Source organism: Salmo salar, chromosome ssa19, assembly GCF_905237065.1.
Source record: "Salmo salar chromosome ssa19, Ssal_v3.1, whole genome shotgun sequence".
In the NCBI taxonomy this organism is placed as follows: Eukaryota; Metazoa; Chordata; class Actinopteri; order Salmoniformes; family Salmonidae; genus Salmo; species Salmo salar.
Window position 1 is genome coordinate 87,832,982 of NC_059460.1, and position 26,865 is coordinate 87,859,846.

The following is a 26,865-nucleotide window of genomic DNA, read 5'->3' on the forward strand; positions in this document are numbered from 1 at the left end:
CAGGAACTAATGGGGATCCATAATAAACCCCAGGAAGAGTCGTTGCTGCCTTGGCAGGAACTAATGGGGATCCATAATAAACCCCAGGAAGAGTATCTGCTGCTTTGGCAACAGGAACTAATGGGGATCCATAATAAACCCCAGGAAGAGTCGCTGCTGCCTTGGCAGGAACTGATGGGGATCCATAATAAACACAATACAAACTACCAGTCTAGTTAAATAGCTAAGGGATAACACAGGAGTGAATGACATAAGTCAATCCGTGGAGTGAGGGAGTGAGGGAGGGACTAGGCATTGTGATCCCTACCATCGTTGGCTGACTTAGTGATGAGCTGACCACAGTCCATAACCCTAACATCAGCGTACGGCCTGCTGGCTCCGTCCGTCTTCAGACCCTCTATCCTCTTGATCACCTCAAAGCCTGAGATGACCAGGCCAAACACCACATGGACCCTGCAGGGAGGAGAAGGGGTCAGAGAGGGGTGGAGGGGTTAGACACTGACAATAATACAACAGGGAGAGGTTAGGGCCAACCAAGGTAGTTAGACTCATTCATTTTATTACTGCCAAGTAAACCTTCTCTGGAGCTGCAAGGTAGTGAGATAAGACATACCCATCGAGATGAGGTGCTGTCTTGGTGGTTCTGTTAGAGGAATCCAACCAGGGTTGGGTTACAGTCCAGTACGGCCCGGGCAGAGTTATGGAACACAGCGAGAAAGGAGGGAGAGAATGAGAGGACAGATCACGGAAACAAAACACAGGAACAACATGACCATTAATACACAGCATTCATCTGCAACACGTCTTTAAAAAATGTAATGACCAATTATACTGGGCCTAAAGGAAAAACTATAGTTGAAGTATTCTGTTATGAGGTGAGGACAGGTGGGTGTTGAGGTATTCTGTTATGAGGTGAGGACAGGTGTGTGTTGAGGTATTCTGTTATCAGGTGAGGACAGGTGTGTGTTGAGGTATTCTGTTATCAGGTGAGGACAGGTGTGTGTTGAGGTATTCTGTTATGAGGTGAGGACAGGTGTGTGTTGAGGTATTCTGCTATCAGGTGAGGACAGGTGTGTGTTGAGGTATTCTGTTATCAGGTGAGGACAGGTGTATGTTGAGGTATTCTGCTATCAGGTGAGGACAGGTGTGTGTTGAGGTATTCTGTTATCAGGTGAGGACAGGTGTGTGTTGAGGTATTCTGTTATCAGATGAGGACAGGTGTGTGTTGAGGTATTCTGCTATCAGGTGAGGACAGGTGTGTGTTGAGGTATTCTGCTATCAGATGAGGACAGGTGTGTGTTGAGGTATTCTGTTATCAGGTGAGGACAGGTGTGTGTTGAGGTATTCTGCTATCAGGTGAGGACAGGTATGTGTTGAGGTATTCTGTTATCAGGTGAGGACAGGTGTGTGCGTTGAGGTATTCTGCTATCAGGTGAGGACAGGTGTGTGTTGAGGTATTCTGCTATCAGATGAGGACATGTGTGTGTTGAGGTATTCTGCTATCAGGTGAGGACAGGTGTGTGTGTTGAGGTATTCTGTTATCAGATGAGGACAGGTGTGTGTTGAGGTATTCTGTTATCAGATGAGGACAGGTGTGTGTTGAGGTATTCTGCTATCAGGTATAGACAGGTATGTATTGAGGTATTCTGCTATCAGGTGAGGACAGGTGTGTGTGTTGAGGTATTCTGTTACGAGGTGAGGTGAGGACAGGAGTATGTATTGAGGTATTCTGCTATCAGGTGAGGACAGGTGTGTGTTGAGGTATTCTGCTATCAGGTGAGGACAGGTGTGTGTTGAGGTATTCTGTTATCAGGTGAGGACAGGTGTGTGTTGAGGTATTCTGCTATCAGGTGAGGACAGGTGTGTGTTGAGGTATTCTGCTATCAGATGAGGACATGTGTGTGTTGAGGTATACTGCTGTCAGGTGAGGACAGGTGTGTGTTGAGGTATTCTGCTGTCAGGTGAGGACAGGTGTGTGTTGAGGTATACTGCTGTCAGGTGAGGACAGGTGTGTGTTGAGGTATTCTGTTATGAGGTGAGGACAGGTGTATGTTGAGGTATTCTGCTATCAGGTGAGGACAGGTGTGTGTTGAGGTATTCTGCTATCAGATGAGGACATGTGTGTGTTGAGGTATACTGCTGTCAGGTGAGGACAGGTGTGTGTTGAGGTATTCTGCTGTCAGGTGAGGACAGGTGTGTGTTGAGGTATTCTGGAGCCATGAACAACAGAACCGTCGGTGACAGCACAGTGATTGTCATGCTATACCATCATGACGACATGTCAAATGACTCACTGTGCTCAATATCAGAAGTAGACAATAAATGTCCACACTACAGTAATATATCATCTAGATGGATGTTCAAATGACTGCTGGCTGTGTTGCTGCCCTGGTGCAGTAGAAAAGAGGCTGTGTTCATAGTGTACATTAAGTTACGGCCCTAGAAAATCCCTTTAACTTCTTTGCCTGATTCCATCTAGTTTTTCCCCAAATTCTGTTTCCATTTTTCAAAAATGGTTCAGGTTTTCGCTCTGAAAATCACACTTTTATAATAGAAAAACAACCAAATGTGATGTTTTAAGTCCACAACCATGCTTAAACCACATCAGGAGACCTCTTTTGAGATCTGGGAAAAATTCTTTAACTCAACTGCGCACCAGCCAGAGACCGAGTTTGCAAAACAAAATGGCCACTGGATTGAGGCAAATAATCATGATATTCTGCAAAGTAGGCATAGGTTACATTGTAGTTAACATTCAACTGAGAAGGTTTTTGGGAAAGTCATTACATTAGCATCATCGCTAACAGCTACTACAAAAAGTGGTAGACAAACGCGCACACAGACATTCCCGTGCTGTTGACTCTTCATGTTTTACGATAATCTGGGGAAAATGAATTACTTTTCTAATAAATTCGATGGATTTTTTAAAAATATTGTTGAATTCCATTTTAATTGTCTGGATTCTGTGATTGCATCCGCATTCTCTGCAACATGGATTTTATAGGGCCCTACTAAGTTTAAAACAGACTAGTGAATGAGAGATAAAGACAGACAGACAGTCAGGAGAAGAGAGGAGAGGAGAGAGAAACAGCCCCGGAGACATATTACCTTGGAAGAGCACGATGACTTTCTGCAAATTTTACACAAAAATGGCAAGAGAAACATTAACTTATTTGTGGGAAAAAAATAAGGAATCCATGTTTGTTTATTTCTGTGCATTAAAGCACATCGACTGACTGAAGGGGAGAAGGGTTGTAAAATTCACACAACATGATGCCATTTTGCAGTGCTTAGCTATGAATACACAAATAGACAGACCTCTATTCTGCAGTGCTTAGCTATGAATACACAAATAGACAGGCCTCTATTCTGCAGTGCTTAGCTATGAATACACAAATAGACAGGCCTCTATTCTGCAGTGCTTAGCTATGAATACACAAATAGACAGACCTCTATTCTGCAGTGCTTAGCTATGAATACACAAATAGACAGGCCTATATTTTGCAGTGCTTAGCCCTGACATAATACATACAGTTGAAGTCGGAAGTTTACATACACTCAGGTTGGAGTCATTAAAACTTGTTTTTCAACCACTCCACAAATTTCTTGTTAACAAACTATAGTTTTGGCAAGTCGGTTAGGACATCTACTTTGTGCATGACACAAGTCATTTTTCCAACAATTGTTTACAGACAGATTATTTCACTTATAATTCACTGTATCACAATTCCAGTGGGTCAGAAGTTTACATACACTAAGTTGACTGTGCCTTTAAACAGCTTGGAAAATTCCAGAAAATGATGTCATGGCTTTAGAAGCTTCTAATAGGCTAATTGACATAATTTGAGTCAATTGGAGGTGTACCTGTGGATGTATTTAAAGGCCTACTTTCATACTCAGTGCCTCTTTGCTTGACATCATGGGAAAATTAAAAGATATCAGCCAAGACCTCAGAAAAAAAATATGCAGACCTCCACAAGTCTGATTCATCCTTGGGAGCAATTTCCAAATGCCTGAAGGTACCAAGTTCATCTGCGCTAACAATAGTACGCAAGTATAAACACCATGGGACCATGCAGCCGTCATACCGCTCAGGAAGGAGATGTATTCTGTCTCCTAGAGATGAACGTACTTTGGTGTGAAATGTGCAAATCAATCCCAGAACATCAGCAAAGGACCTTGTGAAGATGCTGGAGGAAACAGGTACAAAAGTATCTATATCCACAGTAAAACGAGTCCTATATCGACATAACCTGAAAGGCCGCTCAGCAAGGAAGAAGCCACTGCTCCAAAACCGCCATAAAAAAGCCAGACTACGGTTTGCAACTGCACTTGGGGACAAAGATCGTACTTTTTGGAGAAATGTCCTCTGGCCTGATGAAACATAAATAGAACTGTTTGGCCATAATGACCATCGTTATGTTTGGAGGAAAAGGGGGATGCTTGCAAGCCGAAGAACACCATCCCAACTGTGAAGCACGGGGGTGGCAGCATCATGTTGTGGGGGTGCTTTGCTGCAGGAGGGACTGGTGCACTTCACAAAATAGATGGCATCAGGAGGATGGAAAATTATGTGGATATATTGAAGCAACATCTCAAGACATCAGTCAGGAAGTTAAAGCTTGGTCACAAATGGGTCTTCCAAATGGACAATGACCCCAAGCATACTTCCAAAGTAAAAATGTGGCAAAATGACTTAAGGACAACAAAGTCAAGGTATTGGAGTGGCCGTCACAAAGCCCTGACCTCAATCCTATAGAAAAGTTGTGGACAGAACTGAAAAAGCGTGTGCGAGCAAGGAGGCCTACAAACCTGACTCAGTTACACCAGCTCTGTCAGGAGGAATGGGCCAAAATTCACCCAACTTATTGTGGGAAGCTTGTGGGAGGCTACCCGAAACGTTTGACCCAAGTTAAACAATTTAAAGGCAATGCTACCAAATACTAATTGAGTGTATGTAAACTTCTGACCCACTGGGAATGTGATGAAAGAAATAAAAGCTGAAATAAATCACTCTTCTGACATTTCACATTCTTAAAATAAAGTGGTGATCCTAACTGACCTAAAACAGGGAATTTTTACTAGGATTAAATGTCAGGAATTGTGAAAAACTGAGTTTAAATGTATTTGGCTAAGGTGTATGTAAACTTCCAGCTTCACCTGTATATAGACAGGCCTCTATCTGCAATGCTTAGCCCTGGCATAATACACAGACAGGCCTCAGATAAACAGCAAAACAAATGAGCTGAACCTGAAATTAACCTCAGCTACAGAGGGACTTGCCATCTCATGTACAAACCTGTGTGGAAACCTAGCAACCAGAAAGCTTAGTAAATGTTATGACACTTTCATGAATTTCTACTCACATGAAGAATTGGGACCCGTTGGTGTGTTTGCCGCGGTTGGCCATGGACAACAGGAAAGCTCGGTCGTGTTTGAGAATAAAGTTCTCGTCTATTTGAGAGAGAGAGACAGGGACAATCTGTGAGATTTACAACTCTCACTGTCTATGGTGGAGGTGGTGAGAGAGGGATAGAGATGGATAGAGGGAGTGAGAGGGACAGAGAGAGAAGGATGATAGAGGGCGAAAGAGAGGCAGAGGAGAGAGGGAGGATAGAAGAATGGATAAAGGGATAGAGAGGGGAATAGCGGGATAGAGAGACAGGGATAGATAAAGGTATAGAGAGAGTCTATACCTAATAATGTGAGAGTCAGGGATGTATAGAGAGGGTTAGAGGGATGGATAAAGAGAGGGATAGACAGAGGGTGAGAGCAAGAGACAGAGAGCGCGAGGGGGAGAGCGAGAGAGCGCGAGGGGGACAGCGAGAGAGCGCAAGGGGGACAGCGAGAGAGCGCGAGGGGGACAGCGAGAGGGAGTGCGTGGGAGAGGGGGGACAGCGAGAGAGCGCGAGGGGGAGAGCGAGAGAGCGCGAGGGGGACAGCGAGAGGGAGTGCGTGGGAGAGGGGGACAGCGCGAGGGGGACAGCGCGAGGGAGACAGCGAGAGAGAGCGCGCGCTCTGTCCCCTCTCGCGCGCGCTCTCTCTCTCACTGTCTCCCTCTCGCTGTCTCCCTCTCGCTGTCTCCCTCTCGCTGTCTCCCTCTCGCTGTCTCCCTCTCGCTGTCTCCCTCTCGCGAGAGGGGGGGGACAGAGAGCGCGCGCGCGAGAGGGGACAGAGAGCGCGCGCGCGAGAGGGGACAGAGAGCGCGCGCTCTCGCCAGCGGGACAGAGCGCGCCCCGCGAGAGGGGACAGAGAGCGCGCGAGAGGGATGAGCGAGGAAGAGCGAGAGCGAGAGAGGGAAAGAGAGGGATAGAGAGAGAGCGAGGGATATAGAGAGAGCGAGGGATAGAGAGAGAGCGAGGGATAGAGAGAGAGCGAGGGATAGAGAGAGAGCGAGAGAGCTAGATAGCAAGGGACAGAGGGAGAGAAAGAGAGAGAGAGAAAGAGAGAGAGAAAGAGGGAAAGAGAGAGAGAGAGAGAGAAAGAGAGAGTGCGAGATCATGTGTCCTCCCAGTATAGGACTGACAGATCAATAACCTGAGATAGAATCCAGACTGCTACACCCCTCGCCTCCCAGCCCCCCTACCGCCGCTCTGCTCCCAGCCCCCCTACCGCCGCTCTGCTCCCCGCCCCCCTACCGCCGCTAGCCCCCCTTACCGCCGCTAGCCCCCCTACCGCCGCTCTGCTCCCCGCCCCCCTACCGCCGCTCTGCTCCCAGCCCCCCTACCGCCGCTAGCCCCCCCTACCGCCGCTCTGCTCCCCGCCCCCCTACCGCCGCTCTGCTCCCAGCCCCCCCTACCGCCGCTCTGCTCCCCGCCCCCCTACCTGGAAAAGCTATTAACAGGGACATGGCTTGAGTGGCTACAGCTACAGCTCCTAGCCCCCCTACAGCTCCTAGCCCCCCTACAGCTCCTAGCCCCCTACAGCTCCTAGCCCCCCTACAGCTCCTAGCCCCCCCTACAGCTCCTAGCCCCCCTACAGCTCCTAGCCCCCTACAGTAACAGGGATTGAAAGGTAGGAACCCCTGGAGACGGACACCATCAACTGGCTGGCTGGCTGGCTGACTGGTTGACTAACTGGCTGGCTGGTTGACTGACTAACTGGCTGGCTGGTTGACTGACTAACTGGCTGGCTGGTTGACTGACTAACTGGCTGGCTGGTTGACTGACTAACTGGCTGGCTGGCTGGTTGACTGACTAACTGGCTGGCTGGCTGGTTGACTAACTGGCTGGCTGGTTGACTGACTAACTGGCTGACTGGTTGACTGACTGGCTGGCTGGCTGACTGGCTGGCTGACTGGCTGGCTGACTGGTTGACTGACTGACTAACTGGCTGGCTGGCTGACTGACTAACTAACTGGCTGGCTGACTAACTGGCTGGCTGACTAACTGGCTGGCTGGCTGACTAACTGACTGACTAACTGGCTGACTGGTTGACTGACTGACTGGCTGGCTGGCTGACTGACTGGCTGGCTGGCTGGTTGGTTGACTGACTAACTGGCTGGCTAACTGGCTTGCTGGTTGACTAACTGGCTGGTTGACTGACTAACTGGCTGACTAACTGGCTGACTGGCTGGCTGGCTGACTAACTGGCTGACTGGCTGGCTGGCTGACTAACTGGCTGGTTGACTGACTAACTGGCTTGCTGACTGGCTGGCTGACTAACTGGCTGGCTGGTTGACTGACTAACTGGCTGGCTGGTTGACTGACTAACTGACTGACTGGCTGACTGGCTGACTGACTGACTGACTGGCTGACTGGCTGGCTGACTGGCTGACTGGCTGACTGACTGACTGGCTGGCTGACTGGCTAGCTCAGGGGTTCCCAAACTGTTTATTAACTCTGGGACACACCTGGGGAGGGGTCCGTTTCCCCAGGACCCACCAGAAAAACATAACTCAGACCACGGCAAGTTTTTTTTTAAGTAGTAAAAAAAATCTTGATCCCAAACATTTATATTCTCATCAATATGTGATAAGCTTTAATGGCAAATTTTAAGTAAATTACTAGAAAATAGCAATTTATTAATGGACAACAGATTTTGCTCCAAATAGTTCAAATTCATTGTATTAGCCTATAGCCATCATTGACAGGCCTGTAGTAATTACTGATGTACACTGAACAAAAATATAAAACACAACATGTAAAGTGTTGGTCCCATGTTTCATGAGCTGAAATAAGATCCCAGAAATATTCCATATGCACAAAAAGCGGATTTCTCTGAAATTCTGTGCACAAATTTGTATACATCCCCGTTAGTGAGCATTTCTCCTTTGCCAAGATAATATATCCACCTGAAAGGTGGCATATCAATAAACTGATTAAAACAGCATGATCATTACACAGATGCACCTTGTGCTGGGGACATAAGGCCACAGATGTTTCAAGCTGAGGGATGTGCAACCTGCAGGAATGACCACCAGAGCTGTTGTCAGTACGTCCAACCGGCCTCACAACCGCAGACCACGTGGTGGCGGTGGGGTTATGGTAGGGGCCCCATGGTGGAGGTGGGGTTATGGTATGGGCCCCATGGTGGCAGTGGGGTTATGGTATGGGCCCCATGGTGGAGGTGGGGTTATAGTATGGGCCCCATGGTGGGGTTATGGTATGGGCCCCATGGTGGCGTTATGGTAGGGGCCCCATGGTGGCGTTATGGTATGGGCCCCATGGTGGAGGTGGGGTTATGGTATGGGCCACATGGTGGCAGTGGGGTTATGGTATGGGCCCCATGGTGGAGGTGGGGTTATGGTATGGGCCCCATGGTGGAGGTGAGGTTATGGTATGGGCCCCATGGTGGCAGTGGGGTTATGGTATGGGCCCCATGGTGGAGGTGGGGTTATGGTATGGGCCCCATGGTGGCAGTGGGGTTATGGTATTGGGCCTCATGGTGGAGGTGGGGTTATGGTATGGGCCCCATGGTGGAGGTGGGGTTATGGTATGGGCCCCATGGTGGAGGTGGGGTTATGGTATGGGCCCCATGGTGGCGGTGGGGTTATGGTATGGGCCCCATGGTGGCAGTGGGGTTATGGTATGGGCCCCATGGTGGGGTTATGGTATGGGCCCCATGGTGGGGTTATGGTATGGGCCCCATGGTGGGGTTATGGTATGGGCCCCATGGTGGAGGTGGGGTTATGGTAGGGGCCCCATGGTGGGGTTATGGTATGGGCCCCATGGTGGGGTTATGGTATGGGCCCCATGGTGGCAGTGGGGTTATGGTATTGGGCCTCATGGTGGAGGTGGGGTTATGGTATTGGGCCTCATGGTGGAGGTGGGGTTATGGTATGGGCCCCATGGTGGAGGTGGGGTTATGGTATGGGCCCCATGGTGGCGGTGGGGTTATGGTATGGGCCCCATGGTGGCAGTGGGGTTATGGTATGGGCCCCATGGTGGGGTTATGGTATGGGCCCCATGGTGGGGTTATGGTATGGGCCCCATGGTGGGGTTATGGTATGGGCCCCATGGTGGAGGTGGGGTTATGGTAGGGGCCCCATGGTGGGGTTATGGTATGGGCCCCATGGTGGGGTTATGGTATGGGCCCCATGGTGGCAGTGGGGTTATGGTATGGGCCCCATGGTGGTGGTGGGGTTATGGTATGGGCCCCATGGTGGCGGTGGGGTTATGGTATGGGCCCCATGGTGGAGGTGGGGTTATGGTATGGGCCCCATGGTGGAGGTGGGGTTATGGTATGGGCCCCATGGTGGCGGTGGGGTTATGGTATGGGCCCCATGGTGGGGTTATGGTATGGGCCCCATGGTGGGGTTATGGTAGGGGCCCCATGGTGGCAGTGGGGTTATGGTATGGGCCCCATGGTGGGGTTATGGTATGGGCCCCATGGTGGGGTTATGGTATGGGCCCCATGGTGGGGTTATGGTAGGGGCCCCATGGTGGGGTTATGGTATGGGGCCCCATGGTGGGGTTATGGTAGGGGCCCCATGGTGGGGTTATGGTATGGGCCCCATGGTGGGGTTATGGTATGGGCCCCATGGTGGGGTTATGGTATGGGCCCCATGGTGGGGTTATGGTAGGGGCCCCATGGTGGGGTTATGGTAGGGGCCCCATGGTGGGGTTATGGTATGGGCCCCATGGTGGGGTTATGGTAGGGGCCCCATGGTGGGGTTATGGTATGGGCCCCATGGTGGGGTTATGGTATGGGCCCCATGGTGGGGTTATGGTAGGGGCCCCATGGTGGGGTTATGGTATGGGCCCCATGGTGGCAGTGGGGTTATGGTATGGGCCCCATGGTGGCAGTGGGGTTATGGTATGGGCCCCATGGTGGAGGTGGGGTTATGGTATGGGCCCCATGGTGGCAGTGGGGTTATGGTATGGGCCCCATGGTGGCAGTGGGGTTATGGTATGGGCCCCATGGTGGGGTTATGGTATGGGCCCCATGGTGGGGTTATGGTATGGGCCCCATGGTGGCAGTGGGGTTATGGTATGGGCAGGCATAAGCTACTGACAATGAACACAATTGCCTTTTAAAATCGACGGCAATATGAATGTTCAGAAAGGTCCATTGTGAGGCCCATTTCATTTAAGGTATCTGTGACCAACAGATGCATATCTGTATTCCCAGTCATGTGAAATCCATAGATTAGGGCTTAATGAATTTATTTAAATCGACTGATTTCCTCATATGACCTGTAAATCTTGCATGTTGCGTTTATATTTTTGTTCAGTATAGTATCAATATACATTATAATTGATAGGGCTATAGTAATTATTGATCTAGTATCAATATACATCATCATTGATAGGGCTATAGTAATTATTGATCTAGTATTAATATACATTATCATTGATAGGCCTATAGTAATTATTGATCTAGTATTAATATACATTAACATTGATAGGCCTATAGTAATTATTGATCTAGTATTAATATACATTATCATTGATAGGGCTATAGTAATTATTGATCTAGTATTAATATACATTATCATTGATAGGCCTATAGTAATTATTGATCTAGTATTAATATACATTATCATTGATAGGCCTATAGTAATTATTGATCTAGTATTAATATACATTATCATTGATAGGGCTATAGTAATTATTGATCTAGTATTAATATACATTATCATTGATAGGGCTATAGTAATTATTGATCTAGTATTAATATACATTATCATTGATAGGGCTATAGTAATTATTGATCTAGTATTAATATACACTACCGATCAAAAGTTTTAGAACACCTACTCAATTCCAGGGTTTTTCTCTATGTTTTACATTGTAGAATAATAGTGAAGACATCAAAACTGTGAAATAACACATATGGAATCATGTAGTAACCAAAGAAAGTGTTGTCCTAGTGGCTGGCTATATTATATATTTGATATTTTTCAAATAGCCACCCCTTGCCTTGATGACAGCTTTGCACACTCCTGGCATTCTCTCATCCAGCTTCATCAAATCAAATCAATCACATTTATAAAGCCCTTCTTACATCAGCTGATATCTCAAAGTGCTGTACAGAAACCCAGCCTAAAACCCCAAACAGCAAGCAATGCAGGTGTAGAAGCACGGTGGCTAGGAAAAACTCCCTAGAAAGGCCAGAACCTAGGAAGAAACCTAGAGAGGAACCAGGCTATGAGGGGTGGCCAGTCCTCTTCTGGCTGTGCCAGGTAGAGATTATAACAGCACATGGCCAAGATGTTCAAATGTTCATAAATGACCAGCAGGGTCAAATAATAATAATCACAGTAGTTGTCGAGGGTGCAACAGGTCAGCACCTCAGGAGTAAAGAGAGAAAGAAAGAGAGAATTAGAGAGAGCATATTTAAATTCACACAGGACACCGGATAAGACAAGAGAAATACCCCAGATGTAACAGACTGACCCTAGCCCCCCGACACAAACTACTGCAGCATAAATACTGGAGGCTGAGACAGGAGGGGTCAGGAGACACTGTGGCCCCATCCGATGATACCCCCGGACAGGGCCAAACATGCAGGATATAACCCCACCCACTTTGCCAAAGCACAGCCCCCACACCACTAGAGGGATATCTTCAACCACCAACTTACCATCCTGAGACAAGGCCGAGTATAGCCCACAAAGATCTCCGCCACGGCACAACCCAAGGGGGGGCGTCAACCCAGACAGGAAGACCACGTCAGTAACTCAACCCACTCAAGTGACGCACCCCTCCCAGGGACGGCATGGAAGAGCACCAGTAAGCCAGTGACTCAGCCCCTGTAATAGGGTTAGAGGCAGAGAATCCCAGTGGAGAGAGGGGAACCGGCCAGGCAGAGACAGCAAGGGGTAGTCACCTAGAATGCATTTCAATTAACAGGTGTGCCTTCTTAAAAGTTCATTTGTGGAATTTAATGCGTTTCAGCCAATCATCTGTGTTGTGACAAGGTAGGGGGGTATACAGAAGATAGCCCTATTTGGTAAAAAAACAAGTTCATATTATGGCAAGAACAGCTCAAATAAGCAAAGCGTAACGACGGTCCATCATTAATTTAAGACATGAAGGTCAGTCAATCTGGAAAATTTAAAGAACTTTGAAAGTTTCTTTAAGTGCAGTCACAAAAACCATCAAGCATTATGATGAAACTGGATCTCATGAGGACAGCCACAGGAATGGGAATGGAAGACCCAGAGTTCCCTCTGCTGCAGAGGATAAGTTCATTAGAGTTACCAGCCTCAGAAATCAGCAATTACCTGCACCTCAGATTGCAGTCCAAATAAATACTAGAGTTCAAGTAACAGACACATCTCAACATCAACTGTTCAGAGGAGACTGCATGAATCAGGCCTTCATGGTCGAATTGCTGCAAAGAAACCACTACTAAAGAACACCAATAAGAAGAAGACACTTCCTTGGGCCAAGAAACATGAGCAATGGACATTAGACCGGTGGAAATTTGTCCTTTGGTCTGATGAGTCCAAATGTGAGATTTTTTGTTCCAACCACCGTATCTTTGTGAGACGCGGTGTGGGTAAACGGATGATCACTGCATGTGTGGTTCCCACCGTGAAGCATGGAGGAGGTGGTGTGATTGTGTGGGGGTGCTTTGCTAGTGACACTGTCTGTGATTTATTTAGAATTCAAGGCACACTTAACCAGCATGGCTACCACAGCATTCTGCAGCGATACGCCATCCCATCTGGTTTGGGTTCAGTGGGACTATCATTTGTTTTTCAACAGGACAATGACCCAACACACCTCCAGGCTGTGTAAGGGATATTTGACCAAGAAGGAGAGTGATGGAGGGCTGCATTAGATGACCTGGCCTCCACAATCACCCGACCTCAACCCAATTGAGATGGTTTGGGATGAGTTGGAAAGCAGAGTGAAGGAAAAGCATTCCAGGTGAAGCTGGTTGAGAGAATACCAAGAGTGTGCAAAGTTGTCAAAGCAAAGGGTGGCTACATTGAAGAATTTCAAATATATTTTGATTAGTTTAACACTTTTTTGGTGACTACATGATTCCATGTGTGTTATTTCATAGTGTTGATGTCTTCACTATTATTCTACAATTAAGAAAATAGTAAAAATAAAGAAAAACCCTTGAACGAGTCGGTGTACTAAAACTTTTGACTGGTAGTGTACATTATCATTGATAGGGCTATAGTAATTATTGATCTAGTATTAATATACATTATCATTGATAGGGCTATAATAATTATTGATCTAGTATTAATATACATTATCATTGATAGGCCTATAGTAATTATTGATCTAGTATTAATATACATTATCATTGATAGGGCTATAGTAATTATTGATCTAGTATTAATATACATTATCATTGATAGGCCTATAGTAATTATTGATCTAGTATTAATATACATTATCATTGATAGGGCTATAGTAATTATTGATCTAGTATTAATATACATTATCATTGATAGGCCTATAGTAATTATTGATCTAGTATTAATATACATTATCATTGATAGGGCTATAGTAATTATTGATCTAGTATTAATATACATTATCATTGATAGGGCTATAGTAATTATTGATCTAGTATTAATATACATTATCATTGATAGGGCTATAGTAATTATTGATCTAGTATCAATATACATTATCATTGATAGGGCTATAGTAATTATTGATCTAGTATTAATATACATTATCATTGATAGGGCTATAGTAATTATTGATCTAGTATCAATATACATTATCATTGATAGGGCTATAGTAATTATTGATCTAGTATTAATATACATTATCATTGATAGGGCTATAGTAATTGTTGATCTAGTATCAATATACATTATCATTGATATAGACTTATTGTAATTATTGCTATAGTATCGATTTATATATTTTTTAAAACAGGTTCGATATTAAAAAGTGCTTTCCCCAAACTGTTTCCAAAGTTGGAAGCACGGAGTCATCTAGAATGTCATTGTATGCGTAGCGTTAAGGTTTCCCTTCACTGGAACTAAGGGGTCTAGCCAGAACCATGAACAACAGCCCCTACCAATTTAGGTGGATGCACATTATCTTTGAAGGCCTGTGTGTCCTGCTAGAGTTTTAGCTGCAGATCTCTGTCGGCAGAGGGTGCAATCAGCAGCTCCTCCTCTCCCAGTCACACTCCTCATCTGGTACATCAGGAAAGTAGTCCTCAAACTTCCCGATGAGCGAATTTAGGTGGATGCACACCATCTTTGATCACCAGGTTGGTCAATGACAAAAACATGTCTCACATCTCTCTCAACTCAGGTCCGCCACAGCTTGAACTGGCCTTGAAAGGCAAATATTTCATCCTTGAATGTGAGGCTGGATAAGGTGCCATCATTAAGGACGTTGAGGTGTCTGAAGGTAACAGCCAGGTAGCTTTGCGTACCACTTGCTGTCTGAGAGGTGGAGCGAGGACCTGGAGTCAACCAAGAATTTGCATACGTCCTTGCGCAGCAAGTTAAACCACTTGACCCGTGATAGTCACCTGACCTCGGAGTGGAGAAGGAGGTGCTGGTGTTTGATCTCATCTCCCCACAGAGCACAGTGAACAGACTGCTGCTCACTACCCCAACCTTGATGGCATTAGCCATCTTGACAGCAAAGCCCAGCATATCTTTCAGCACTGAATGAGGCCTCTTGCAGGCCAGGGCCTCTCGGTGTAGGAAGCAGTGCGTAAAGATGGCATTTGGTGTGACCACTATTTTTCCGTCGTCGTAGCTGCGCCGTCAGTACATAGGCCCACACAATTCTCCCATACAAAACCCTCTTTACGGACGGAATTATCCAGCCACTCAAAAATAGCTGTGCCTGTGGTTCACTTCTTGGTTACTCACAAAATAACAATTCCTCTAAAATGTTATTAACTTCAACAAAAGGCCTGTGAACTGAGCACTCTTCCCGACATCGTTGCTCTCATCTAGTTGAAGTGAAAACAGTGTGAAAACGTTAACAGCCCTCTCGTTCGAAGCGGTAGCCTTCCTATTTATTTATTTTTTTACCCCTTCTCTCCCAATTTCAATTATGATCTTGTCTCGTCGCTGCAACTCCCCAAAGGGCTCAAGAGAATCGAAGGTTGAGTCATGCGTCCTCCGAAACATGACCCGCCAAACAGCGCTTCATAACACCCACCCGCTTAACCTGGAAGCCAGCTACACCAATGTATCGGAGTAAACACCGTCCAACTGACGACCAAAGTCAGCCTGCATGCGCCCGACCCGCCACAATGAGTCGCTAGAGAGCGATGAGCCAAACACTCCCCTAACCTGGACGATGCTGGGCCAATTGTGCAGCGCCCTATGGGACTTCCGGTCGCGGCCGGTTGTGACACAGCCTGGGATCGATGCAGTGTCTAAGACCGCTGCGCCACTCGGGAGGCCAGTAGTCGTCGTCCTCATCTCTCGTTAGTAGTCTTCCTCATCAAAAATCTCTTCCTCTCCCTGCATATTCCTGGTGCTTGGACTCCCTCTCCCTGCATATTCCTGGTGCTTGGACTCCCTCTCCCTGCATATTCCTGGTGCTTGGACTCCCTCTCCCTGCATATTCCTGGTGCTTGGACTCCCTCTCCCTGCATATTCCTGGTGCTTGGACAACAGATACCTTTTCAGTTTGGATGGCTTCACACACTCCTTAGCTAGCATTTCCAGACATAGCAGGCATTTTGGGGCCTGCGGTTCTCAGGTCCACAGGGCACCAAGCCAAAATGAAGGTATAACTCGTCATATTTCCGACTTGAGGAATACCATTTGGGGGCCGGGTCCAGGGTTGAGCCAACATTTCCCACCAAATCATTTGTCTCTCCACATTTTTGGTTTGGATTTTGATAAATGTTTCTTGCCGTCAGAGTTAGCTGCCTGTACGCTAGCTAAGCGTTAACTAACGCTATGTTTATAGCTCCCCTGTTTGGAGAGCTGCCAACAGTGCACGCCACTGATTCCCAATAAATGTCACCCCTAACACAGGGGTTTATTGATAAACATTTCTTCCAAATAAAATCAAAGTTTATTCGTCATGTGCACAGCAGGTGTAAAAGGTACAGTGAAATGCTCAATTTTATCAAACGTGGAGATTTTACACACACACACACACACACACACACACACACACACACACACACACACACACACACTACCAGTCAAAAGTTCACACACCTACTCATTCAAGGGTTTTTCTTTATATGTTTACATTGTAGAATAATAGAAGACATCAAAGCTATGATAACACACATGGAATCATGTAGTAAACAAAAAAGTGTTACATTTTATATTTGAGATTCTTCAAAGTAGCCAACCTTTGACTTGATGACAGCTTTGCACACACTTGGCATTCTCTCAACCAGCATCATGAGGAATGCTTTTCCAAACAGTCTTGAAGGAGTTCCCACATATGCTGAGCACTTGTTGGCTTCTTTTCCTTCACTCTGTGGTCCAACTCATCCCAAACCATCTCAATTGGGTTGAGGTCAGGTGATTGTGGAGGCCAGGTCATCTGATGCAGCACTCCATCACTCTCCTTGGTCAAATAGCCCTTACACAGCCTGGAGGTGTGTTTTGGGTCCTTGTCCTATTGAAAAACAAATGATTGTGGGACTAAGCCAAAACCAGATGGGATGGCGTATCGCTGCAGAATGCTGTGGTAGCCATGCTGGTTAAGTGTGCCTTGAATTCTAAATAAATCAGACAGTGTCACCAGCAAATCACCATCACACCACCTCCTCCATGCTTCACGGTGGGAACCACACATGCAGGGATCATCCGTTCACCTACTCTGTGTCTCACAAAGACATGGCGGTTCGAAGCAAAATTCTAAAATTTGGACTCATCAGACCAAAGGACAGATTTCCACCGGTCTAATGTCAATTGCTCGTGTTTCTTGGCAAAAGCAAGTCTCTTCTTCTTATTGGTGTCCTTAAGAAGTGGTTTCTTTGCAGTAATTCGACCATGAAGGTCTGATTCACACAGTCTCTGAACAGTTGATGTTGAGATGTGTGTTACTTTAACTCTGTAAAGCATTTATTTGGGCTGCAATCTGAGGTGCAGTTAACTCTAATGAACTTATCAAATAAAACTATTTGCCACATGCGCCGAATACAACAAGTGTAGACTTCACCGTGAAACGCTTACTTACAAGCCCTTAACCAACAGTGCAGTTCAAGACGAAGAAAATACTTACCAAGCAGGCTAAAATAAAAAGTAACACAATAAGAATAACGAGGCTATATACAGGGGGCACCGGTACCGAGTCAGTGTGCAGGGGTACATGCTAGTTGAGGTAATCTGTACATGTAGGTGGGAGCGAAGTGACTATGCATAGGTAACAAACAAACAGCGAGTAGCAGCAATGTACGGGGGGGGGGGTCAATGTACATTTTCCGGTGACGATTCTCATGAATTGTTCAGCAGTTTAATAGCTTGAGGGTAGAAGCTGTTGAGGAGCCTTTTGGTCCTAGACTTGGCGGTCCGGTACCGCTTGCCGTGCGATAGCAGAGAAAACAGTCTATAACTTGGGTGACTGGAGTCTGACAATTTTATGGGCTTTCCTCTGATACCGCCTATTATATAGGTCGGTATGGCAGAAAGCTTGGCCCAAGTGATGTACTGGGCCGTTCGCACTACCCTCTGTAGCGTCTTACGGTCAGATGTTGAGCTGTTGCCATACCAGGCAGTGATGCAACCGGTCAGGATGCTCTCGATGGTGCAGCTGTAGAACCTTTTGAGGATCTCAGGACCCATGCTAAATCTTTTCAGTCTCCTGAGGGGGAATAGGATTTGTCGTGCCCTCTTCACGACTGTCTGGGTATGCTTGAACCATGATACTTCGTTAGTGATGTGGTCACCAAGGAACTTGAAACTCTTGACCCGCTCCACTACAGCCCCGTCGATGTTAATGGGGGCTTGTTTGCCCGCCTTTTCCTGTAGTCCACGATCATCTCCTTTGTCTTGCTCACATTGAGGGAGAGGTTGTTGTCCTGGCACCACACTGCCAGTTCTCTGACCTCCTCCCTACAGGCTGTCTTGTCATTGTTGGTGATCAGGCCTACCACTGTTGTGTCGTCAGCAAACTTAATGATGGTGTTGGAGTCGTGTTTGGCCACGCAGTCGTGGGTGAACAGGGCAAACAGGAGGGGACTAAATACACACCCCTGAGGGGCCCCAGTGTTGAGGATCAGCGTGGCAAACGTGTTGTTGCCTACTCTTACCACCTGGGGGCGGCACGTCAGGAAGTCCAGGATCCAGTTGCAGAGGGAGGTGTTTAGTCCCAGAGTCTTTAGCTTAGTGATGAGCTTCGTGGGCACTATGGTGTTGAATGCTGAGCTGTAGTCAATGAACAGCATTCTCACATATGTGTTCCTTTTGTCCAGGATAGAAAAGACAGTGTGGAGTGTGATTGCGATTGCGTCATCTGTGGATCTGTTGGGGCGGTATGCGAATTGGAGTGGGTCTAGGGTGTCCGGGAGGATGCTGTTGATGTGAGCCATGACCAGCCTTTCAAAGCACTTCATGGCTACTGACGTGAGTGCTACGGGTCAGTAATCATTTAGGCAGGTTACCTTCGCTTCCTTGGGCACAGGGACTATGGTGGTCTGCTTGAAAAATGTAGGTATTACAAACTCGGTCAGGGAGAGATTGAAAATGTCAGTGAAGACACTTGCCAGTTGGTCCGTGGATGCTTTGAGTACACGTCCTCGTAATCCGTCTGGCCCAGCGGCTTTGTGAATGTTGACCTGTTTAAAGGTTTAGTTCACATCGGCTACCGAGAGCGTTATCACACAGTCATCACGAGCAGCTGATGATCTCGTGCATGCTTCAGTGTTGCTTGCCTCGAAGCGAGCATAAAAGGCATTTACCTCGTCTGGTAGGCTCGCGTCACTGGGCAGCTCGCGTCTTGGTTTCCCTTTGTAGTCCATAATAGTTTTCAAGCCCTGCCACATCCGACGAGCGTCAGAGTAGTATTCAATCTTAATCCTGTATTGACGCTTTGCTTGTTTGATGGTTCATCTGAGGGCTTTGCGGGATTTCTTATAAGCGTCCGGATTAGCCTCCCTCTCCTTGAAAGTGGCAGCTCTAGCCTTTACCTCAATGCGGATGTTGCCTGTAATCCATGGCTTCTGGTTGGGATATGTACGTACAGTCACTGTGGGGACGACATCATCGATGCACTTATTGATGAAGCCGATGACTGAGGTGGTGTATTCCTCAATATCATTGGATGAATCCCGGGAACATATTCCAGTCTGTGCAGCAAAACAGTCCTGTAGTGTAGCATCCGCGTCATCTGACCACTTCCGTATTGAGCGAGTCACTGGTACTTCCTGCTTTAGTTTTTGCTTGTAAGCAGGAATCAGGAGGATAGAATTATGGTCAGATTTGCCAAATGGAGGGCAGGGGAGAGCTTTGTATGCATCGCTGTGTGTGAAGTAAAGGTGGTCTAGGATATTTTTTACCAAAAACTTGTTAAAACTGATGTAAGTTTGCCTGCATTAAAGTCCCCGGCCACTAGGAGCGCCGCTTCTGGATGAGAATTTTCTTCTTTGCTTATGGCCTTATAGAGTTGGTTGAGAGCGGTCTTAGTGCCAGCTTCACTTTGTGGTGGTAAATAGATGGCTACGAATAATACAGATGAGAACTCTTGGTAGATAGTGTGGTCTACAGCTTATCATAAAGATACACACCCCCACCCCACGTCTTATCCAGAGGTAGCGTCTCTGTTCTGCCGGTGCACGGAAAATCCCGCCAGCTCTATATTGTCCGTTTCTTCGTTCAGCCACGTCTCGGTGAAACATAAGATGTTGCAGTTTTTAATGTCCCATTGGTAGGATAATCGCAATATTAGGTCATCAATTTTATTTTCTAACGATTGCACGTTAGCAAGAAGAATGGAAGGCAGTGGGAGTTCTTGCTCGCCTCCGGATTCTCAGAAGGATCTGCGATCTGCGTCCCCTTTCCCGCCATTTTTTCTGAATCCAAAAGGCGTGGATCTGGGCCTGTTCCAGTTAAAGCAGGATATCCTTCTCGTCGGACTCGTGGAAGGAAAAAGTTTATTCAAGTCCGTGGTGAGTAATCGCTTTTCTGATGTCCAGAAGTTCTATTCGGTTATAAGAGAGGGTAGCAGCAACATTATGTACACAATAAGCTAAAAAATAAGTTCCACAAAATGCCCCAAAATTTGAATTGCACAATTGGTTGGGAGAATGTAAAACGTCAGCCATGGTCTTCGGCGCCATCTTTCATCTCTGCAGCAGAGGTAACTCTGGGTCTTCCTTCCTGTGGCAGTCCTCATGAGCCAGTTTCATCATAGCACTTGATGATTTTTGCGACTGAACTTGAAGAAATGTTCAAAGTTCTTGAAATTTTCCAGATTGACTGACCTTAATGTCTTAAATTAATGATGGACCGTCGTTACGCTTTGCTTATTTTGAGCTGTTCTTGCCATAATATGGACGTGGTCTTTTACCAAATAGGGCTACCTTCTGTATACCACCCCTACCTTGTCACAACACCACTGATTGGCTGAAATGCATTAAGGAGGAAAGAAATTCCACAAATGAACTTTTAACAAGGCATATCTGTTAATTTAAATGCATTCCAGGTGACTACCTCAAGAAGCTGGTTGAGAGAATGCCAAGAGTGTGCAAAGCCGTCATCAAGGCAAAGGGTGGCTACTTTCAAGAATCTCAAATATAAAATAGATTTTGATTTGTTTAACACTTTCTGGTTACTAAATTATTCTATGTGTTACTTAATAGTTTTAATGTCTTCACTATCATTCTACATTGTAGAAAATAGTACAATTAAGAAAAACCCTGGAATGAGTAGGTGTGTCCAAACTTTTGACTGGTACTATCTATATATACAGTATACATCAAATCCCGCAACACACCTGGACCCTCGTTGTGGGTTTGGGAACCACTGGGCTAGCTGGCTGACTGACAAGACAGGCTGGCTGGCTGACTGACTGACTGAGGCAGACATCTTGTATTGAGCTGGGGGAGGTGGAGTGGTACAGGTTGACATTGTGTTACTGAGCTGAGGACAGTCTCTTACCTTCTCATTTTGCAAAAGACCACACTCTATAAATAAAAGAATATGTTGAACATTTTAGGCAGGAAGATTGGAGCTTGAAATAAAGAAAATAGATTAGCGTCTCCATGCTGAATCACAAAGCTCACTACTAGCTACGTTGACTAGATGGAAGGCAGTACAACAAAGAGTTAACAGCACAACTTAAACCTGGCAGCTCACCACCAGTTACCTATCTGTCTGTCCATGCAACTACAGGCATGCAGTCGTAGACTCTAAGATAGAGGTGCACAGCAGCATATTATTTTTTAGATATGAATTAATAAAGGGACATTACAGTATTATATCAGATTAATAGATCCTACTCCTTACCTTCAAAGTAGCCTCCATATATGGATTCCCCTCCTCTTCCATTGCCTGCCAGGACGTTAAACAGTCAGTAATGCTTCCAACATGACACAGAACAGTAAGAATGTATGGAAATCACTAGGGCATCAGATACACATTTATAAACTACCATTCAAAAGTTTGGGGTGACTTAGAAATGTCCTTGTTTTTTTAAAAGAAAGGCAACAAAAAAAAGTCAATATAAAATAACATCAAATTCATCAGAAATACAGTGTAGACATTGTTAATGTTGTAAATGACTATTGTGCTGGAAACGGCAGATTTTTTATGGAATATCTACGTAGGCGTACAGAGGCCCATTATCAGCAACCATCACTCCTCCCAGTGAAGAGGCGACTCCGGGATGCTGGCCTTCTAGGCAGAGTTGCAAAGAAAAAGCCACATCTCAGACTGGCCAATAAAAAGAAAAGATTAAGATGGGCAAAAGAACACAGACACTGGACAGAGGAACTCTGCCTAGAAGGCCAGCATCCCGGAGTCGCCTCTTCACTGTTGACGTTGAGACTGGTGTTCTGCGGGAACTATTTAATGAAGCTGCCTGTTGAGGACTTGTGAGTCGTCTGTTTCTCAAACTAGACACTAATGTACTTGTCCTCTTGCTCAGTTGTGCACCGGGGCCTCCCACTCCTCTTTCTGTTCTGGTTAAAGCCAGTTTGTGCTGTTCTGTGAAGGGAGTAGTACACCGTGTTGTATGAGATCTTCAGTTTCTTGTCAATTTCTCATATGGAATAGCCTTCATTTCTCAGAACAAGAACAGACTGACGAGTTTCAGAAGAAATGGTCTTTGTTTCTGGCCATTTTGAGCCTGTAATCGAACCCACAAATGCTGATGCTCCAGATACTCAACTCGTCTAAAGAAGGACAGTTTTATTGCTTCTTTAATCAGAACAACAGTTTTCAGCTGTGCTAACATAACTGCAAAATGGTTTTCTAATGATCACATATCCTTTTAAAATTATAAACTTGGATTAGCTAACACAACGTGCCATTGGAACACAGGAGTGATGGTTGCTGATAATGGGCCTCTGTACGCCTACGTAGATATTCCATAAAAAATCTGCCGTTTCCAGCCACAATAGTCATTTACAACATTAACAATGTCTACACTGTATTTCTGATCAATTTGATGTTATTTTAAATGGACAAAAAAAACGTGTTTTTCTTTCACACACACACTACTGGTCAACAATTTTACAACACCTACTCATTCAAGGGTTTCTTTATTTTCTACATTGTAGAATAATAGTGAAGACATCAAAATTATGAAATAACACATATGGAATCATGTGGTAACCAGAAAAGTGTTAAACAAATCAAAATATATTTTAGATTCTTCAAAGTAGCCACCTTTGGCATTGATGACAGCTTTGCACTCTCTTGGTGTTATGTTAACCAGCTTCAAGAGGTAGTCACCTAGAATGCATTTCAATTAACAGGTGTGCCTTCTTAAAAGTTCATTTGTGGAATTTAATGCGTTTCAGCCAATCATCTGTGTTGTGACAAGGTAGGGGTGGTATACAGAAGATAGCCCTATTTGGTAAAAAACCAAGTCCATATTATGGCAAGAACAGCTCAAATAAGCAAAGAGAAACGACAGTCCATCATTAATTTAAGACATGAATGTCAGTCAATACGGAAAATTTCAAGAACTTTTAAAGTTTCTTCAAGTGCAGTCACAAAAACCATCAAGCCCAATGATGAAACTGGCTCTCATGAGGATTGCCACAGGAAAGGACCCTTGCTGCAGAGGATAAGTTCATTACAGTTAACTGCACCTCAGATTCCAGCCCAAATAAATGCTTCAGAGTTCAAGTAACAGACATCTCAACATCAACTGTTCAGAGGAGACTGCGTTGATCAGGCCTTCATGGTCAAATTGCTGCAAAGAAACCACTACTTAAGAACACCAATAAGAAGAGACTTGCTTGGGCCGAGAAACACGAGCAATGGACATTAGACCGGTGGAAATCTGTCCTTTGGTCTGATGAGTCCAAATGTGAGATTTTTGGTTCCAACTGCCGTGTCTTTGTGAGACGCGGAGTGGGTAAACGGATGATCTCCGCATGTGTGGTTCCCACCGTGAAGCATGGAGGAGGAGGTGTGATGGTGTGGGGGTGCTTTGCTGGTGACACTGTCGGTGATTTATTTTGAATTCAAGGCACACTTAACCAGCATGGCTACCACAGCATTATGCAGCGATACACCATCCCATCTGGTTTGGGCTTAGTGAGACTATCACTCGTTTTTTAACAGGACAATGACCCATCACACCTCCAGGCTGTGTAAGGGCTATTTGACCAAGAAGAGTGATGGAGTGCTGCATCAGATGACCTGGCCTCCACAATCACCCGACCTCAACCCAATTGAGATGGTTTAGGATGAGTTGGACCGCAGAGTGAAGGAAAATCAGTCAACAAGTGCTCAGCATATGTGGGAACTCCTTCAAGACTGTTGGAAAAGCATTCCTCATGATGCTGGTTGAGAGAATGCCAAGAGTGTGCAAAGCTGTCATCAAGGCAAAGGGTAGCTACTTCGAAGAATCTCAAATATATTTTGATTTGTTGAACACTTTTTTGGTTACTACATGATTCCATATGTGTTATTTCATAGTTTTGATGTCTTCACTATTATTCAACAATGTAGAAAACAGTGCAAATAAAGAAAAACCCTTGAATGAGTATGTGTCCAAACTTTTGACTGGTACTGTATGTATATTACACAATATATTACAAGGTTTACCCTAGGAAGATGTAATATATTGTGTAGGTTTACCCTATGAAGATGTAATATATTGTGTAGGTTTACCCTATGAAGATGTAATATATTGTGTAGGTTTACCCTATGAAGACGTAATATATTGTGTAGGTTTACCCTATGAAGATGTAATATATTGTGTAGGTTTACCCTCGGTGAAGTCTCCTCCCTGTATCATGAAGTTCTTTACAACTCTGTGAAACGTGGAGCCTTTAAAACACAGCTTTTTCCCTGTGCTTTTCCCAGTTCCTCTCTCACCTGTAAAAACACAGTTACAGAATTAACTAAATGAATGTTTCAAGTTGTACTAGTCGCATGTACAGGATACACATGGTATACACCGTCCAACCAAATGTTTACTGCTGGTTCCTTCTCCACAATAAGACATAATAAAATATAAGAATAGGAACATAAAGTAAATGACTCAGTAGAATAGAATAAATGTTTTAGCATAATACAGGAAGTCAATTTATACTCCAATATTTTATACTTCCAACACTTCATGTCCTTTTGGGGAAAGGGGGATTGGGGGGCAAGTTTCAATTGTGCAGAATTTAGCAATCATAATAAGAGTCTGGTAGCAGCAGTTGAGATGTGTGTATGTGTGTGTGTGTGTGTGTGTGTGTATCAAGATTATTAATTTAAACTAAACAATTACCTTTTTTTGTAAACTGAAATATAAACAAACCTGTTACTAAAAGTATCATTTTAAAACCCTCCCCTTATTATCTTAAAAACTCGAACTATTATCTTAGACTCCAAAACAAACTAAAATAAAAACCATCATGAATTACATTAGGTGTTCGTTTTTTCTCTCTCCATTTTGGGCAAAATCAACAACAAAAAAGTATTTAAATGATGTTTAAGGTTTTTTTTCCTAATAGGGTTTTCAAGCCTCAATCTGGGGGGGGGGGGTCACATTGAGATTGACTTAAATTTAAAAAGGTAGACTCAGCGAGATGGCGTTTCCGCGAGCAGCACTGCAGATATTGGTCGCGTTTCCCTGCTTAGACGTTGCAAACATCAAGCAACGGTAGAGTGCCATGTGAGACTGCGCAGTAGGGCACCAGGCAGCTGTAACATGTTGGTCATGTTCCTCTGCTCAGGCATTGCCAACTGGATCTTTCAACGTCTGGATAGGTATCAGCTAACCACAGCATATGCTATAGCAGTCTGGTGCTCGACTGCACAGTCAATGACGATGAACGCAACTATTGGTCGATGCATGCAATGTCTGAGCAGGGGAACGCAACCATTGGTCGATGCATGCAATGTCTGAGCAGGGGAACACAACCATTGGTCGATGCATGCAATGTCTGAGCAGGGGACCGCAACCATGATGTGGTTAGCTGATACATTAAAATACCGATCCAGGTTTTGTAAGATCTGGCAGGCGTCAGCAACTTCTGAGCAGGGGAACGCAAGACTTTGCTCTCACACAATATCTTCACATGTGAATGGGTGCGCTTCATGCAGTTACATGGTAGCTACTGGACCAAAACAGCAGAGAAGTTAAGACTCACCCTTTAACACTCCTGGTTGTTGCAGAAATTGACACTATACTACTGTTAACTTCTCTCTGAGTCTACCTTTAAACTAATCTAACCTATGACCTGACCCAGCACCTTATTACATTCACGTGACATCCCCCAAAACACAAACTATACAACACAAAGTGCCTTCATAAAGATTCCCACCCTGGACTTTTTCCACATGTTGTTGTGTTACAGCCTGAATTTAAAATGTGATTTTGTTTCACTGGCCTACAACACAATACCACCCCATGTCCATTTTTTGTTTCACAAATTAATAAAAAATGAAAAGCTGAAATGTCTTCAGTCAATAAGTATTCAACCCCTTTCCTATGGCAAGCCTAAATAAGTTCAGGAGTAAACATTTGCTTAACAAGTCACATAATAAAGTTGCATGGACTCACTGTGTGCAATAATAGTATTTAACATGATTTGTGAATGACTACCTCATCTCTGTACCCCACACACACAATTATCTGTAAGGTCCCTCAGTCGAGCAGTGAATTTCAAACACAGATTCAACAACAAAAGACCAAGGAGGTTTTCCAATTCCTCGCAAAGAAGGGCACCTATTGGTAGAGTTATTAATTACACTTCGGATGGTGTATCAATACTCCCAGTCACTACAAAGATACAGGCATCCTTCCTAACTCAGTTGCCGGAGAGGAAGGAAAGCGCTCCCGGATTTTCACTGTGAGGCCAATGGTGACTTTAAAACAGTTACAGGAG

General features: G+C 45.2%; 1 protein-coding gene across 5 annotated transcripts in view; it reads right to left on the minus strand.

Annotated features, from left to right (window-relative positions):
• nktr (natural killer cell triggering receptor) overlaps nt 1-26,865 on the minus strand; it is a 92,367-nt gene that overhangs the window by 38,462 nt on the left and 27,040 nt on the right. For 3 of the 5 annotated variants that reach the window (XM_045702871.1, XM_045702870.1, XM_045702869.1), the window contains exons 4-8: nt 24,755-24,862; nt 21,815-21,859; nt 5,367-5,454; nt 614-643; nt 308-453 (exon numbers count right to left, since the gene is read on the minus strand). In XM_045702871.1, coding sequence (XP_045558827.1) covers nt 308-453; nt 614-643; nt 5,367-5,454; nt 21,815-21,859; nt 24,755-24,862 — 417 coding nt within the window. Of the gene's footprint in view, nt 1-307; nt 454-613; nt 644-3,108; nt 3,131-5,366; nt 5,461-21,466; nt 21,493-21,814; nt 21,860-24,754; nt 24,863-26,865 lie in introns of those variants that run through there. The other 2 variants (XM_045702872.1, XM_014159942.2) reach the window with 2 other exon arrangements.